Genomic DNA, 13652 nt, shown 5'->3' on the forward strand with positions numbered 1-13652 from the left:
AGACTCCCAAGTTGTAGAAACATCTCAAGGATGATCAATGAAAACAGGATGCACCTGAGCTCAATTTCAAATCTCATAGCAAAGGGTCTGAATACTTATGTAAATAAGGTATTTCTGTTCTTATTTTTAAAAATTTGCAAACATTTTTAAAAACCTGTTTGTTTTGTCATTAAAGGGGTATTTTGAAGCTGAAAGCAAGGGCAAGTACAGTTAGAGAGAAAGATGAGTGGACAACAGTTTAGTCCAAGAATGGAACAAAAATGGCTAAAATTGTTGTGGAAAATGACCTGATGGATATTTCTTGTACGATTTTTGGTTAAGGATGTTTATTTGGGAAACCCCTTTTAAGTCACGGGGATGGCAAGAAGGCACGGGGAAAAGTGGATGCAGTCAAAGTAACCAGGAGTTGTATGGTGTTGATATCGTGTGTATCTAAAGAGCAAAAGGAGCTTGCATTGTGGGTCAATATCTTTGGCCAAAAATTCCAGAAGTAGTGTATGCATGTCGCTTGACATACGGAGAATGGGAGGGAAAAAAAGCAAAGTGTATCTGTATTATTTATGTTCGATGAGCATTTTTCCACCCTATGTAAAGTTTGAATATATAAGATATGCAGTAAAACCCGATGCAATGCAAGAAGTGTAAAAAGTTTGACCATGTGTCAAGCGTTTGCAGACAGAAGGAATATGTTATGGAAATGTTAAATGTTGCAACTGTGGTGAGGATCATATTTCCAAATTCCCTGAGAGCCCTGTTAGGGTGAAAGAGGTTGAGGGGTCAAACATCAGGGCTGTACAGCAAAAGCCCCTCTGTGAAGGCGGTGAAGAGCATTGAAAGGGAAGAGGCCACAGTTCTGAAGAACATATGGCGGTGGATGGACCACAGCCAGTTGTATAAATGTTACATGTCACTCAAGTGATCTGGATACACTTATTGTGAAGATGGTGGATTTTGTAGCATTTATAGCCACAGTTTTTAATTGTACTGCACAAGTGTCCAAGAAGATGGACATCATTATATCTGCAGCCGAGAGGTTTTTGGGCTTCCAAGAAAGACTTAACAGCAGAAGCACCGCAAGGACTACTGTCATCAGGAAATGTCCCGCCCTCACAGGATCCTTCTGAGCCTGTGTGAGGACCTGATTAAAACACAGAAGCAGGCTGATTTAGTTTAACATTTCATTACTGATGGTTTGTTTGGAACTTGTTTTTTACCTTGTATATTTTTCCCTTTTTGTATCCTCATTACCCACCTGTACATTAGGTGGTCGAATGCACATATAATTGTTATGACCGCCATTATACCAAAAAACAAGTGCATGTCAGAGCAAAACCCAAGCCATGAGGTCGAAGGAATTGTCCGTTGAGCTCCGAGACAGGATTGTGCCGAGACTCAGATCTGGGGAAGGGTACCAAAACATTTCTGCAGCATTGAAGATCCCCAAGAACACAGTGGCCTCCATCATTCTTAACTGGAAGAAGTTTGGAACCGTCAAGACTTCCTAGAGCTGGCTGCCCGGCCAAACTGAGCAATCGAGGGAGAAGGGCCTTGTTCAAGGAGATGACCAAGAACCCAATGATCACTGTGACAGAGCTCCAGAGTTCCTCTGTGGAGATGGGATAACCTTCTAGAAGAACAACCATCTATGCAGCACTCCACCAATCAGGCCTTCATGGTAGAGTGACCAGACAGATGAAAACCTGCTCCAGCTCGCTCAGTACCCCAGCCTGGGGTGACAGGACAATGATCCTGAGCACACAGCCTAGACAATGCAGGAGTGGCTTCAGGTCAAGTCTCTGAATGTAATTGGCCCTGCAAGAGAGGCCCAGCCAGAGCCAGGACTTGAACCCGATCTAATATCTCTGGAGAGAATTGAAAATAGCTGTGCAGCGTGCTCCCCATCCAACCTGACAGGGCTTGAGAGGATGGGAGAAACTCCCCAAATACAGGTGTTCCAATCTTGTAGCGTCATACCCAAGAAGGCTGTAATCGCTGCCTAAGGTGCTTCAACAAAGTACTGAGTAAAGGGTCTGAATACTTACGAATGTGAATGTAATATTTCTGTTTTTTAGTGACAATACATTTGGTTAAATGTATATACCTGTTTTGCTTTGTCATTTTGGGGTATTGTGTGTAGATTGATGAGGGGGTAAAACAACTATTGAATCAATTTTAGAATAAGGCTGTAATGTAACAAAATGTGGAAAAAGTGAAGGGGGTCAGAATACTTTCCCAAATGCACTGTAATTGTGGAATGAGAAAATGGACCTTAGGTCTCCCATTAGTCTCACGCGGCCGGGCAGGCGGAGGAATGGGACGTCCCATCTCTACTATGTCTGACTTTATGACTGTTGCACAGACTTAAAAAGGACACAGTTGAGTTTAATCTAACACGGTGGAGCTGACTGCTGGACTGGACTCTGAACTACCCACAAGGCAGTAGTTTCCTAGTTTATCCTCCAGCCTGCGTGTGAAGGAGTGAGGAAGCCGGTCACATTGTCCCAAAAAAGCTCTATATATGGGATGAGAGGGAGGAAGTTGGATTCCTCAATAGGGCATCCACCCAGTGACTCAAGAAACCTGTGAGTACAATTTTTAATCTTCTTGATTCCTATGAGTTGTTTAAGTCAAAAAAGTCAAGCAATGGAAAAAGCTTAAGTGTATCAATTTCATATATTGTAAAGGAGGCCTTTTTCAGGTAGATTCTGATGATCTATTCCTCTGACAAGAATAATAGTGATCAATATGAAGTTAAGGTTCTTGCACTCCCTTCACTTTAAAATATTCTTTGTGTAAATTACTGTAACACATCTGGGTTTTGTTAGCCAGGAAGATACACATAATGTGATGGTATTGGCTCTGGCCCAATATCATGAAATTGCGTAAAAGCTAAACGCCTGTCTGATTTTTTCACGAGCAGAGATAGGAAACAAGCCGTGTAGACCGAATTGTGCAGTAGCAAAGTTGACTTTGTAAAGGTAAAAGGAGAGACTTGATTTCCAGGATCCGGTCGAAGTAAACGTTTTAATACAGAGTTTTGGGTATAGGTGGTCATGTGAAAATGCAAAGGCTAATAGCACCAGTGGCTGAGAAGCCACAACCAAGAATAGCATGGTGCAAATTATGCTTATGAGTCTCAAGAATATATAGTCATTCTGAATTACGTATAGATGCATCTTAACAGACAACGGTCGATATGAAACGGATATAATTTCTCGTTCAACAATGAAACATTTGCCACTTTGGGAACAACATGTGATGTTCAGCAGCTTGAGCCAGTTCACGGTTTGGAGTGTCAGTATCACGAGTTGAATTGTGTGTCATGTGTGATCTAGGTGGTCATCAGGCATCTGGCTGGCCAGGCTGGCCCCCATTGCCTTGTGGCATGTTGTATTTCTAGACCATGTGTTAGGGAAGTGAAAACTACTTCAGCTGGTTGACATGCGACTGTGTAGAGTAGACTGAAATACTTATCTGGTATATTGCTAGTATTGTCTCAAGGTTTCATGGTCTCCTCAATGGTCTCATCTGTGTATTCATTTAAAATACAATACATCTGATAATCACTACTCCAGCTCCACAGTTAGGTAGATGGTCTTGACTTTGAGGTAATCAGTGTAACTAAATAACTAAACCAGTACTTTTAAAGTGTGACATTTGCACCCTTGAGCAACACCCTGTGCATAAAATATAGGGCAAACACAGGCTGCCCAATTATGATATTTTTTCCACTAATTGGTCTTTTGACCAATCACATCAGATATTTTCACATTAGATATTTCTCAGAGCTCCTGATTGGTCAAAATACTAATTTGCTGAATTAAAAGATCAGAATTGGGCTACCTGTCTAAACACAGCCGAGAGCATCAGTTTAACTAGATCTGCTTATAACAGGTTGCTTCACCCTGTATGACTAAAGTGTAAAATAGCACAGTAAAAAGCTGTTTGGTTAAAAGATAAAGATCAAATTCCAATGACAATAGGAATGCACTTTCAGTAACTAAGAACAGATTTGGTAAGCCCACAATAACAATGTGATATTTGCTCTTGGTTAATCATTATTGATGGTCCAGGCTATAGGTCAATGCCTACCAGTTGATATATCCTTTCAGAGAGATTTGGTACTACAGTACTGACATTAATACTTTTACTAGCATAATTATTGTCCTAGTCATTTGATCCTTAATCTACAGTGGGGCAAAAAAGTATTTAGTCAGCCACCAATTGTGCAAGTTCTCCCACTTAAAAAGATGAGAGAGGCCTGTAATTTTCATCATAGGTACACTTCAACTATGACAATGAGAAAAAAAAATCCAGAAAATCACATTGTATTGTAGGATTTTTAATGAATTTATTTGCAAATTATGGTGGAAAATAAGTATTTGGTCAATAACAAAAGTTTATCTCAATACTTTGTTACCTTTGTTGGCAATGACAGAGGTCAAACGTTTTCTGTAAGTCTTCACAAGGTTTTCACACACTGTTGCTGGTATTTTGGCCCATTCCTCCATGTAGATCTCCTCTAGAGCAGTGATGTTTTGGGGCTGTTGCTGGGCAACACAGACTTTCAACTCCCTCCAAAGATTTTCTATGGGGTTGAGATCTGGAGACTGGCTAGGCCACTCCAGGACCTTGAAATGCGTCTTACGAAGCCGCTCCTTTGTTGCTCGGGCGGTGTGTTTGGGATCATTGTCATGCTGAAAGACCCAGCCACGTTTCATCTTCAATGCCCTTGCTGATGGTAGGCTTTGTTACTTTGGTCCCAGCTCTCTGCAGGTCATTCACTAGGTCCCCCCGTGTGGTTCTGGGATTTTTGCTCACCGTTCTTGTGATCATTTTGACCCCACGGGGTGAGATCTTGCATGGAGCCCCAGATCGAGGGAGATTATCAGTGGTCTTGTATGTCTTCCATTTCCTAATAATTGCTCCCACAGTTGATTTCTTCACACCAAGCTGCTTACCTATTGCAGATTCAGTCTTCAATTTTGTTTCTGGTGTCCTTTGACAGCTCTTTGGTCTTGGCCATAGTGGAGTTTGGAGTGTGACTGTTTGAGGTTGTGGACAGGTGTCTTTTATACTGATAACAAGTTCAAACAGGTGCCATTAATACAGGTAACGAGTGGAGGACAGAGGAGCCTCTTAAAGAAGACGTTACAGGTCTGTGAGAGCCAGAAATCTTGCTTGTTTGTAGGTGACCAAATACTTATTTTCCACCATAATTTGCAAATAAATTCATAAAAAATCCTACAATGAGATTTTCAGGATTTTTTTCTCATTTTGTCTGTCATAGTTGAAGTGTACCTATGATGAAAATTACAGGCCTCTCTCATCTTTTTAAGTGGGAGAACTTGCACAATTGGTGGCTGACTAAATACTTTTTTGCCCCACTGTAATTTGATCGTTGTAGCAGCAATGTCTTTCAGTATTACTGGTATCTCGATATTTCCTCTCTTTCTAGGCTCAGAAGGCTGGCCGGGTTGAAACTGTTCAGAGAGATCTTCACTTCAGATCAGAAATTCCTCCAGAAGACAACCTCACCTGACCTGACTGGGACCAGCAACAATACAGCCATGTCTTTGCGGATCCATGTGCTGGCCTGCTGCTTCGGCCTGGGCTCCTGGGTGGCTGTCAATGGCCTGTGGGTGGAGCTCCCCCTCATCGTTAACACTCTCCCCGAGGGCTGGGAACTACCATCTTACCTGACTGTTATCATCCAGCTCGCCAACCTGGGGCCTCTGCTGGTCACTCTCATGCACAAGCTGTGTCCGGGCCGTCTGAAGGAGAGAGCTGCCATCTACAGTGTGTTGTCCATAGGTGTCCTGGCCTGTATACTTCTGGCGTTCTCCTGGGATGAGACCACAGTGGTGGCGGCGGCATCTCGGAGCACAGCCTTCTTTATCCTCACCTTCTTCCTGGCCTTGGTGGACTGCACCTCCTCTGTCACCTTCCTGCCCTTCATGATGCAGCTACCAGCCCACTACATCACCACCTACTTCATTGGAGAAGGCCTGAGCGGCTTTATCCCTGGTCTCGTGGCTCTCGGCCAGGGCGTCGGCATGGCCAAGTGTGTGAATGCCACTCAGTCCTCTGGTAACCTCACTGAAGAGGATATGTACATTGTCCAGACCCAGTTTCTACCGCCCAACTTCTCCACCGAGGTGTTTTTCTTCTTCCTGGCGGCCATGATGTGCATCAGCCTGGCAGCATTCTCTGCACTAAACAGGCTCCCACGTACCTTTGAACTGTCCACGGAGAACTTGGTTCCAGACACTGACACAGTGGCGTCAGTCTGCTCCGGACTAGACAACCATGGAGCAGTGACTGAAGGGGAGAACTCAAACCCAAAATGCCACAGTGAGGAATCAGGTCAGGCCAGGCCACAGCTGGCTAAATCAGGCCACTCTGTTTTTCAGTTAACTTTTATCTATTTCATGGTGGTCTGGGTGAATGGGGCGACTAACGGCCTCTTGACCTCGGTGCAGACATACTCCTGTATGCCCTACGGTAACCTGGCATATCATCTGTCGGCTGCTCTGGCATCCTGTGCCAACCCAGTGGCCTGTATAGTCGCCATGTTTTTTCCTAAAAGGTAAAACCTCAGTAACTCTCTAAATGGATTATTATGGTTGAAATAGCTTTCCACTGTTAAAGGTTGACACATTTTACAGTATGCTAAGGTAAAAAAAATATGGCATATACTAGTATATGATAAAGTAATTCAGCTTTCCCTCACTATCTCTGTGGTTATCTAGAATGTCTTTACTTCAGATACAGGTACCTAACCAGTTCCTGTTCTGAGTCTCTGTTTAGGTCACTAGTGCTCCTGGGTGTACTGTGTCTCATTGGATCAGTCTTTGGAGGATACAACATGGCAATGGCCACCATGAGTCCATGTCCACTACTACAAGGCTCCGCACTAGGAGAAGCCATCATAGTGAGTAACACACCACCTGTAGAGATACTGTAGGTCTCAGTCCAGGGACACTTTCTAAGAAAGGGTTGGCTCTCTGTCAGTTCATTGATCCTTGTTATTGCAGAAAAGGAATAGTGACAAAGTTGTTGCTGTCATGTTTGGAAGATGCTATCACCGATTATTTTCTGGAATACCAATGATCTACAATAACTATACCGAGATAACATTTACAATTTAGTCATTTAGCAGATGCTTTTATCCAGAGAGACTTATCTTACGATAGCTAGGTGGGACAACCACATATCTCAGTCATAGTAAGTCCATTTTTCCTCAATAAAGTCGCTATCAGCAAAGTCAGTGTGAGCAGGAGGGGAGAAGTCAAGTGCGAGTATTAGTTCATAAAAGGCACTTGTTTTTGTTTGGGGGAGCTGATGTGGGATTATTTAAGATACTCTTTGAAGAGGTATGGTTTCAGATGTTTTCATAAAATGGGCAGGGACTCTGCTGTCCTAGCTTCAGGGGGGAAGCTGGTTCCACCTTTGGGGTGCCAGGACAGAGAAGAGCTTTGACTGGGATGAGCGGGAGCTGCCGTCCTGTAGGTGGCAGAACGTAGTGCTCGGGTTGGGGTGTAGGGTTTGAGCATAGTTCCTCTTGCTGCTCCGTAGGCAAATGCCATAGTTTTGTAGTGGATGTGAGCTTCAACTGCAACATACCGAAACAAAAACAAACTATGCAAGAGATTTTGTTGTAGAGTTAGGATTCTATTGCATTGCCAGGCAGGACTCAGACATGTACTCTACACAGACCGGTGCGCCATAACCAATCAGAGCTGAAGTAGGCCTGTATGCAAATTGACAATTGCCATATATGGATCTGTGCCATTCCCTTTGAACTGGACTGTTTGTACAACATCAACTTAAAGCGGGTACAACCTGAGTGTTCACAGTAAATGTGTGCCGGAAGTTGCACAGAAATTTCAGCAGACCTGAAATTTGCTTAGTGATGAAAAAATTTTGAGGGAACATTGCTGATAATGTTACCTTGAAACCCTCAGGTGCTGTCGTGGGTCTTCTTCACAGGGATACTGTCTTATGTCAAGGTGATGGTGGGTGTCATCTTCAGAGATGAGAGCCACAGCGCCCTGGTGTGGTGTGGAGCAGCGGCACAGACAGGCTCTCTGCTGGGCTCTGCCATCATGTTCCCACTGGTAAATGTCTACAACCTGTTTCAGTCAGGAGACTTCTGTAACACCAAGTGCCCTTTATGATGGTGACCTATTCCTAAAACACTAACATAACCACGGGTAAGTAGCCTTGTCCATGCCAGAATGGCCCATCTCATAGAACACTCCCAGGAAAGGACACTAGTACCTGCTCGTACTTATACCAAATGGGGTGTGTGAATAATGTGGGGAATTTTTTAATTTTACCTTTATTTACAGGTAAAACAAATTCTTATTTTCAATGACGGCCTAGGAACAGTGGGTTAACTGCCTGTTCAGGGGCAGAACGACAGATTTGTACCTTGTCAGCTCGGGGATTTGAACTTGCAACCTTCCGGTTACTAGTCCAACGCTCTAACCACTAGGTTACCCCGCCGCCCCAAACAATGACTGGACAAGATTAGAGATTGGACTCTGAACATGCCTTCAAGGGCACTCTCTTCTGAGAGTGAAATCCACCTGGATCAATGGACTAAAATATAACATTTCAAAATGTTGCTCAATTAATATTTGAAAATGTTTTATAAAGTGTGATTCACAACCCACGCTCAAGGTTAGCAATGATTGTTTAAAATGCCTGCCCTAGTAAGTGGGTCAAGCACCTTTGAAATACTTTCTGTGAATAGCCTCAATCTTTTCATCTTTATCGTGTTGTAGACTTTTTTGTTGTTGTTGGACAAAATCTTTATTCATTTTAAAATGTTGTTGTTGGGGTAGGCTACATGCACAAATTCACATAATTTAATAGTTAAGCTTAGACACACCTACTCATTCATGGGTTTTTCTTTATTTTTACTATTTTCTACATTGTAGAATAATAGTGAAGACATCAAAACTATGAAATAAGGAATCCTGTAGTAACCAAAAAAAGGTTAAATAAAAGTCAGATTCTTCAAAGTAGCCACCCTTTGCCTTGATGACAGGTTTGCAGACTCTTGGCGTTCTCTCAACCAGCTTCATGAGGCAGTCACCTGGAATACATTTCAATTAGCAGGTATGCCTTGACATACCCAAATCAAACTACCGGTAGCTCAGGATCTGAAGCAAGGATATGCAAATTCTTGAAACCATTTGAAAGGAAACACTTGACGTTTGTGGAAATGTGAAATGAATGTAGGAGAATATAACACATTAGATTTGGTAAAAGATCATACAAAAAAAAACATTTATATTTTTTTGTAACATCAACTTTGAAATGCAAGAGAAAGGCCATAAGGCCATAAATTCCAGCCAAGGGGCAATTTAGATAATTTCGCCACTAGATGGCAGCAGTGTATGTGAAGTTAGCTTGCAGGTGACCGGCCCACCACAAGGAGTCGCTAGAGTCATCTGTCCTCGGTTGCAACACTCACTACCGAGTTCTAAAACTGCCTCTGGAAGCAAAGTCAGCACAAGAAGTGTTCGGGAGCTTCATGAAATGGCCGAGCAGCCCCACACAAGCCTAAGATCAACATGTGCAATGGCAAGCGTCAGCTGGAGTTGTGCAAAGCTTGCTGCCATAGGACTCTGGACTAGTGGGAACACGTTCTCTGGATTGATGAATCGCGCTTCACCATCTGGCAGTCTGACTGACAAATCTGGGTTTGCCGGATGCCAGGAGAACGCTAAATGCGCCAATGCATAGTGTCAACTGTAAAGTTTGGTGGAGGAGGAATAATGGTCTGGGGCTGTTTTTCATGGATCGGGCCAGGCCCCTTAGTTCCAGTGAAGGGAAATCTTAACGCTACAGCATACAATGACATTCTAGACAATTCTGTGTCCGACTTTATGGCAACAGTTTGGGGAAGCCCTTTCCAGTTTCAGCATGACAATGCCCCTGTGCACAAAGTGAGGTCCATACAGAAATGATTTGTCAAGAAGAACTTGACTGGCCTGCACAGAGCCTTGACCTCAACCCCATCAAACACCTTTGGGATGAATTGGAACGCCGACTGCGAGACAGGCCCAATAGCCCAACATTAGTGCCCGACCACACTAATGCTCTTGTGGCTGGAAGCAAGTCCCCGCAGCAATGTTCCAACATCTAGTGGAAAGCCTTCCCAGAACAGTGGAGGCTGTTATAGGAGCAAAGGTGGGACCAACTCCTTATTAATTATATATTGTTTATTTGTATGTTTGGCTTTAGCTGAGAATAGTCTTTACAGAGTCAAGTATATTTTTCAAGGCCTCAATTGTTCTTTGTCACGCACCATTCATTCTCACTGTTGATAATTCTAATGTTGTAACTTAATAGTAATAATAGTAACTGTATCCACTGGCGAATTGGGAGAGAGTGAGGTGACTGCCATATAAGAGCCAACATCTTTTTTTCCGGCAGTGCTGCCTGCCAGCAGTAATTGTCTCTGATTTATTGAGTCATTAAGTAACATAGTAGATGCAAAACATTGAATATTTACATTCATCCACTTTGAAATGGAGTAACTTTGACCCAGAAGCATTTAAATGCAGGGCAATCACACATCCTATTATGAATGTGCCTACCTGATTTAGGGGACACAGTGAACAGTCGGGGCAAATTTCATCTTAAAACGTTTCGTTGGTGTTAAACACAATCTGTTTACAAACTTCAATGTATAAGGTGATGGTTCAGATTATGGGATGCCAAAGTCATATTTTTCATATTCTGTTCGAGTTAAAGGGTTGTTAATAGTCACTTAGATCTGTGGACCATAATTATTTTAATGGCTAGCTCAGAATATGAGCTTTCAAAAAGTTGTTTATATAGTATAGAGATCAGCCCCTTTGGGAGTCCAGGTTCAGGAGTTGGGTCTCCCAAGGGACTCCATAGACCAGCATAGTTGACCTAAGTTGTACATATAGAGAAAAAGGAGTTGCCTGTAATGTGCCTGTTCTCAAACCATTACTGTCCTTGATAACGGCAAGGATACAGATTCCACATTTGGACTATTGGGGGGAATGCAAAAGGCTGCCCTCAAAGATCGCAAGGCGTTATAGTGAAATAAGTAAGGGCATGCCATTTTGATTCTCAGTTACATTGTTTTTAAATGTTGTGCCAAATAGAGTTTGCTTAAGCAATAATGACACCAAACCGTAGTTTACATTGTTTAACGGATATATTGGTTAAGACCAACACTTCCATGGCAATATATTTCTCTATATACACAGCCAGGGGGCAGAAGAATCATGTCTAAACCAATTTAGGATGGGTGACTTTTTTCATACATGTATGGTTATTTTAAACCAAGTTAAATATGTGGAATAAGCAGAATCCAGATTCACTCAAAATTAAGTCAATTAAGTAAATAACGCCTTATTAAATCAATTATTAAACAGACACAAGACTGTTTATCACAGATGATGTCACCTTGTATTGCTACGAGTGAACCCACTGGGCTCTTTGCTGTGTGTAAATGTTTCCCATTGCAACTCATGATGGCATCACTACACCGTGCCAGAGAAAAGTGCCTACAATTCTTTGCATTCCTCTGGCACCCCAGCAGATTCTCTGAACACAAAGTACATTTAATTACACTTTGTCCATTTAACACTGCTTCTATAACGGCTTTAATACCTCTATGTTTTTGTGTGTCTGTGAAAGTTTTCAAGAGCTTTCCGTGTAAGATCATCATGTGACTTGCACTGTTGATTGTTTTTGTAAATACAATACAGATCACACAATGTCATGTGTCAATATTGTCAATGTCATGTGTTCACTCACATACAATGTGGCTTCGAGACATACTGTGGCTAGCATGTATGTCTGAGAATTCGATTACTGCAGATTACAGCACCTTCTCTCAGGAGGATGCTGCTCTTCCATGGGACGCGTGACGTCCCCATCAGCAGCTGTTGTTCCTTCAGTCTCTATCCCTCTATCCCCTTCCCCTCAGACGAGTGGAGGACCACCAATAGGTCCCCCCAGCAGCCCCAGGTCTGAGGAGAAGCCCAGGGTGGGGGTTACTAATGAAGGGAGGTCAGAGTAGAGTGGCTGTTGGCCCTGTCGCTGGTCACTTGGGAGCTCCGCTGACCCCGGCACTGAGTAAAAACAAAAAAGAAAGAGGGCAATGATTATCCCCACCCTGCCTCTGGGTCAGCTGGGGATCAGGCTAAGAGCAGATGTGACTTTCTCTCTTGGATTTGAGGAAAGGAAACCGCCTTTTCCTGAAATCACTGCAGTGGTTTACTCACATTGTTGACAATGAATAAGCCTGAGCTATTTTATCATTAGTGGATTATATAATGTAAAAGAAAAATGTAAAGGTAGTTTAAGATGAAGTATTACATGAAGTTGAAGATGAATCAGATTTTGTCTGTATTTCTTTTTTAAATTTGATATAAAAGCTCATTTTTTTGTTTTGGGCACTTACACAGCTTGTTACGCACAATTCACTGCATCTTGCATGCAAATGTCGTTCCGCTTTGCTTCACAACGACCATGAATATCTCAGTGCAACTAAGAGGTTTTCTGCTAGCTTCATTAGCTGAATTCCTTGATTGGCCTGGGCTTTTGTGGCGAGGCATTGACAAGGCAGCACAAAGCAGCAGCAGCAAAAGAAAAAAGTGTATCATTTTCATCAGATGGCCCATCGCTTCTCCAGCTGGACAGGAGGGGCTACGGCCACCTGGATTCCCTGTCTTGGTCCTGTGAGATCCTGCAGTCTCCTCTGCCATGCAAGGACTCCACTTACTACGCCACTGAGAGGCCCATCTGGTCGGGACGACACCTCCCAGTGTGGACCCCCACCCTCACACCCATAAAGAACCCCCACCCTCACACCCAAACGAACCCACACCCCACTGAACCACCCCACTGAACCACCACCCTACCCAGCCGCTTCCCCTCCCAGCTCCCAGCTAAATGAGCAGCGCGTCAAATTGAATAGGGAATTTACCCTCTTTAATTAACAGAATCAGAGGATGAATTCAGAGAGTTATGACACAATGAACTCTAAACCACCACTCTAAATAAATATTCTATCTGACTAGTTGCTGAATCCACAGATATGTCACCTGTGCATGACACTGTAACTGTGATTATATGATCCCCTTTGTAAAGTTGGTAAAACAACAGTCATTTAAGAATTCATGATTAACATTAATACTCAAATTTACTAACCGGCTAAAAAGTAACATAATTAGACTAGTAAAATTATAAAGCTATTTTGTCAAAACGTCAACAAAATCCAGAATGTGGGGGAAATTTACATGGGGACATTTTTGCTTGAGCAAACCCAGATGGAGACAAATGCTGGCAGCTGATATTCAGGTGAACAGCTTGTGGAAACCAATTGCTGATGCATGCAGACAATCAAGTGACAGACACACAAGGAAATATTCAGACATTAGTACTTCAATAAGTACGCCCCATCTCCTATCAATTTCTATTTAAATAATGCTATCCCATAAAATTTGATTGAACGTTACAGCCCTCTGTCATTTCCCTATATTCTCTCCCTGTAGACAGCAGTGCTCATGCCTGCTCTTCTTTTTCCATCAGCCGATATTGATGTTGGTTTAATGAAGTGCCTACCGCTCCACTCTTGGAAGGGACAAGTC

The 13652-nt window shown here is 42.8% G+C and overlaps 1 protein-coding gene across 2 annotated transcripts; it reads left to right on the forward strand.

Moving 5' to 3' along the window:
- The first annotated feature begins 2390 nt into the window (after window positions 1-2390).
- On the forward strand, window positions 2391-12336 carry LOC135528309 (solute carrier family 52, riboflavin transporter, member 3-A-like). 2 transcript variants are annotated; one of them, XM_064957299.1, is made up of 4 exons: window positions 2391-2582; window positions 5459-6589; window positions 6811-6934; window positions 7968-12336. In XM_064957299.1, exons 1-4 carry the CDS (start codon window positions 2524-2526, stop codon window positions 8178-8180), a joined length of 1527 nt encoding a protein of 508 aa, XP_064813371.1. In that variant the 5' UTR covers window positions 2391-2523; the 3' UTR covers window positions 8181-12336. The 2 variants fall into 2 exon arrangements, with proteins under 2 accessions (XP_064813371.1, XP_064813373.1); XM_064957301.1 differs by lacking the exon at window positions 2391-2582 and adding an exon at window positions 2931-2978.
- The last annotated feature ends 1316 nt before the right edge of the window (window positions 12337-13652 follow it).

This window comes from Oncorhynchus masou, chromosome 33 (assembly GCF_036934945.1).
Source record: "Oncorhynchus masou masou isolate Uvic2021 chromosome 33, UVic_Omas_1.1, whole genome shotgun sequence".
In the NCBI taxonomy this organism is placed as follows: Eukaryota; Metazoa; Chordata; class Actinopteri; order Salmoniformes; family Salmonidae; genus Oncorhynchus; species Oncorhynchus masou.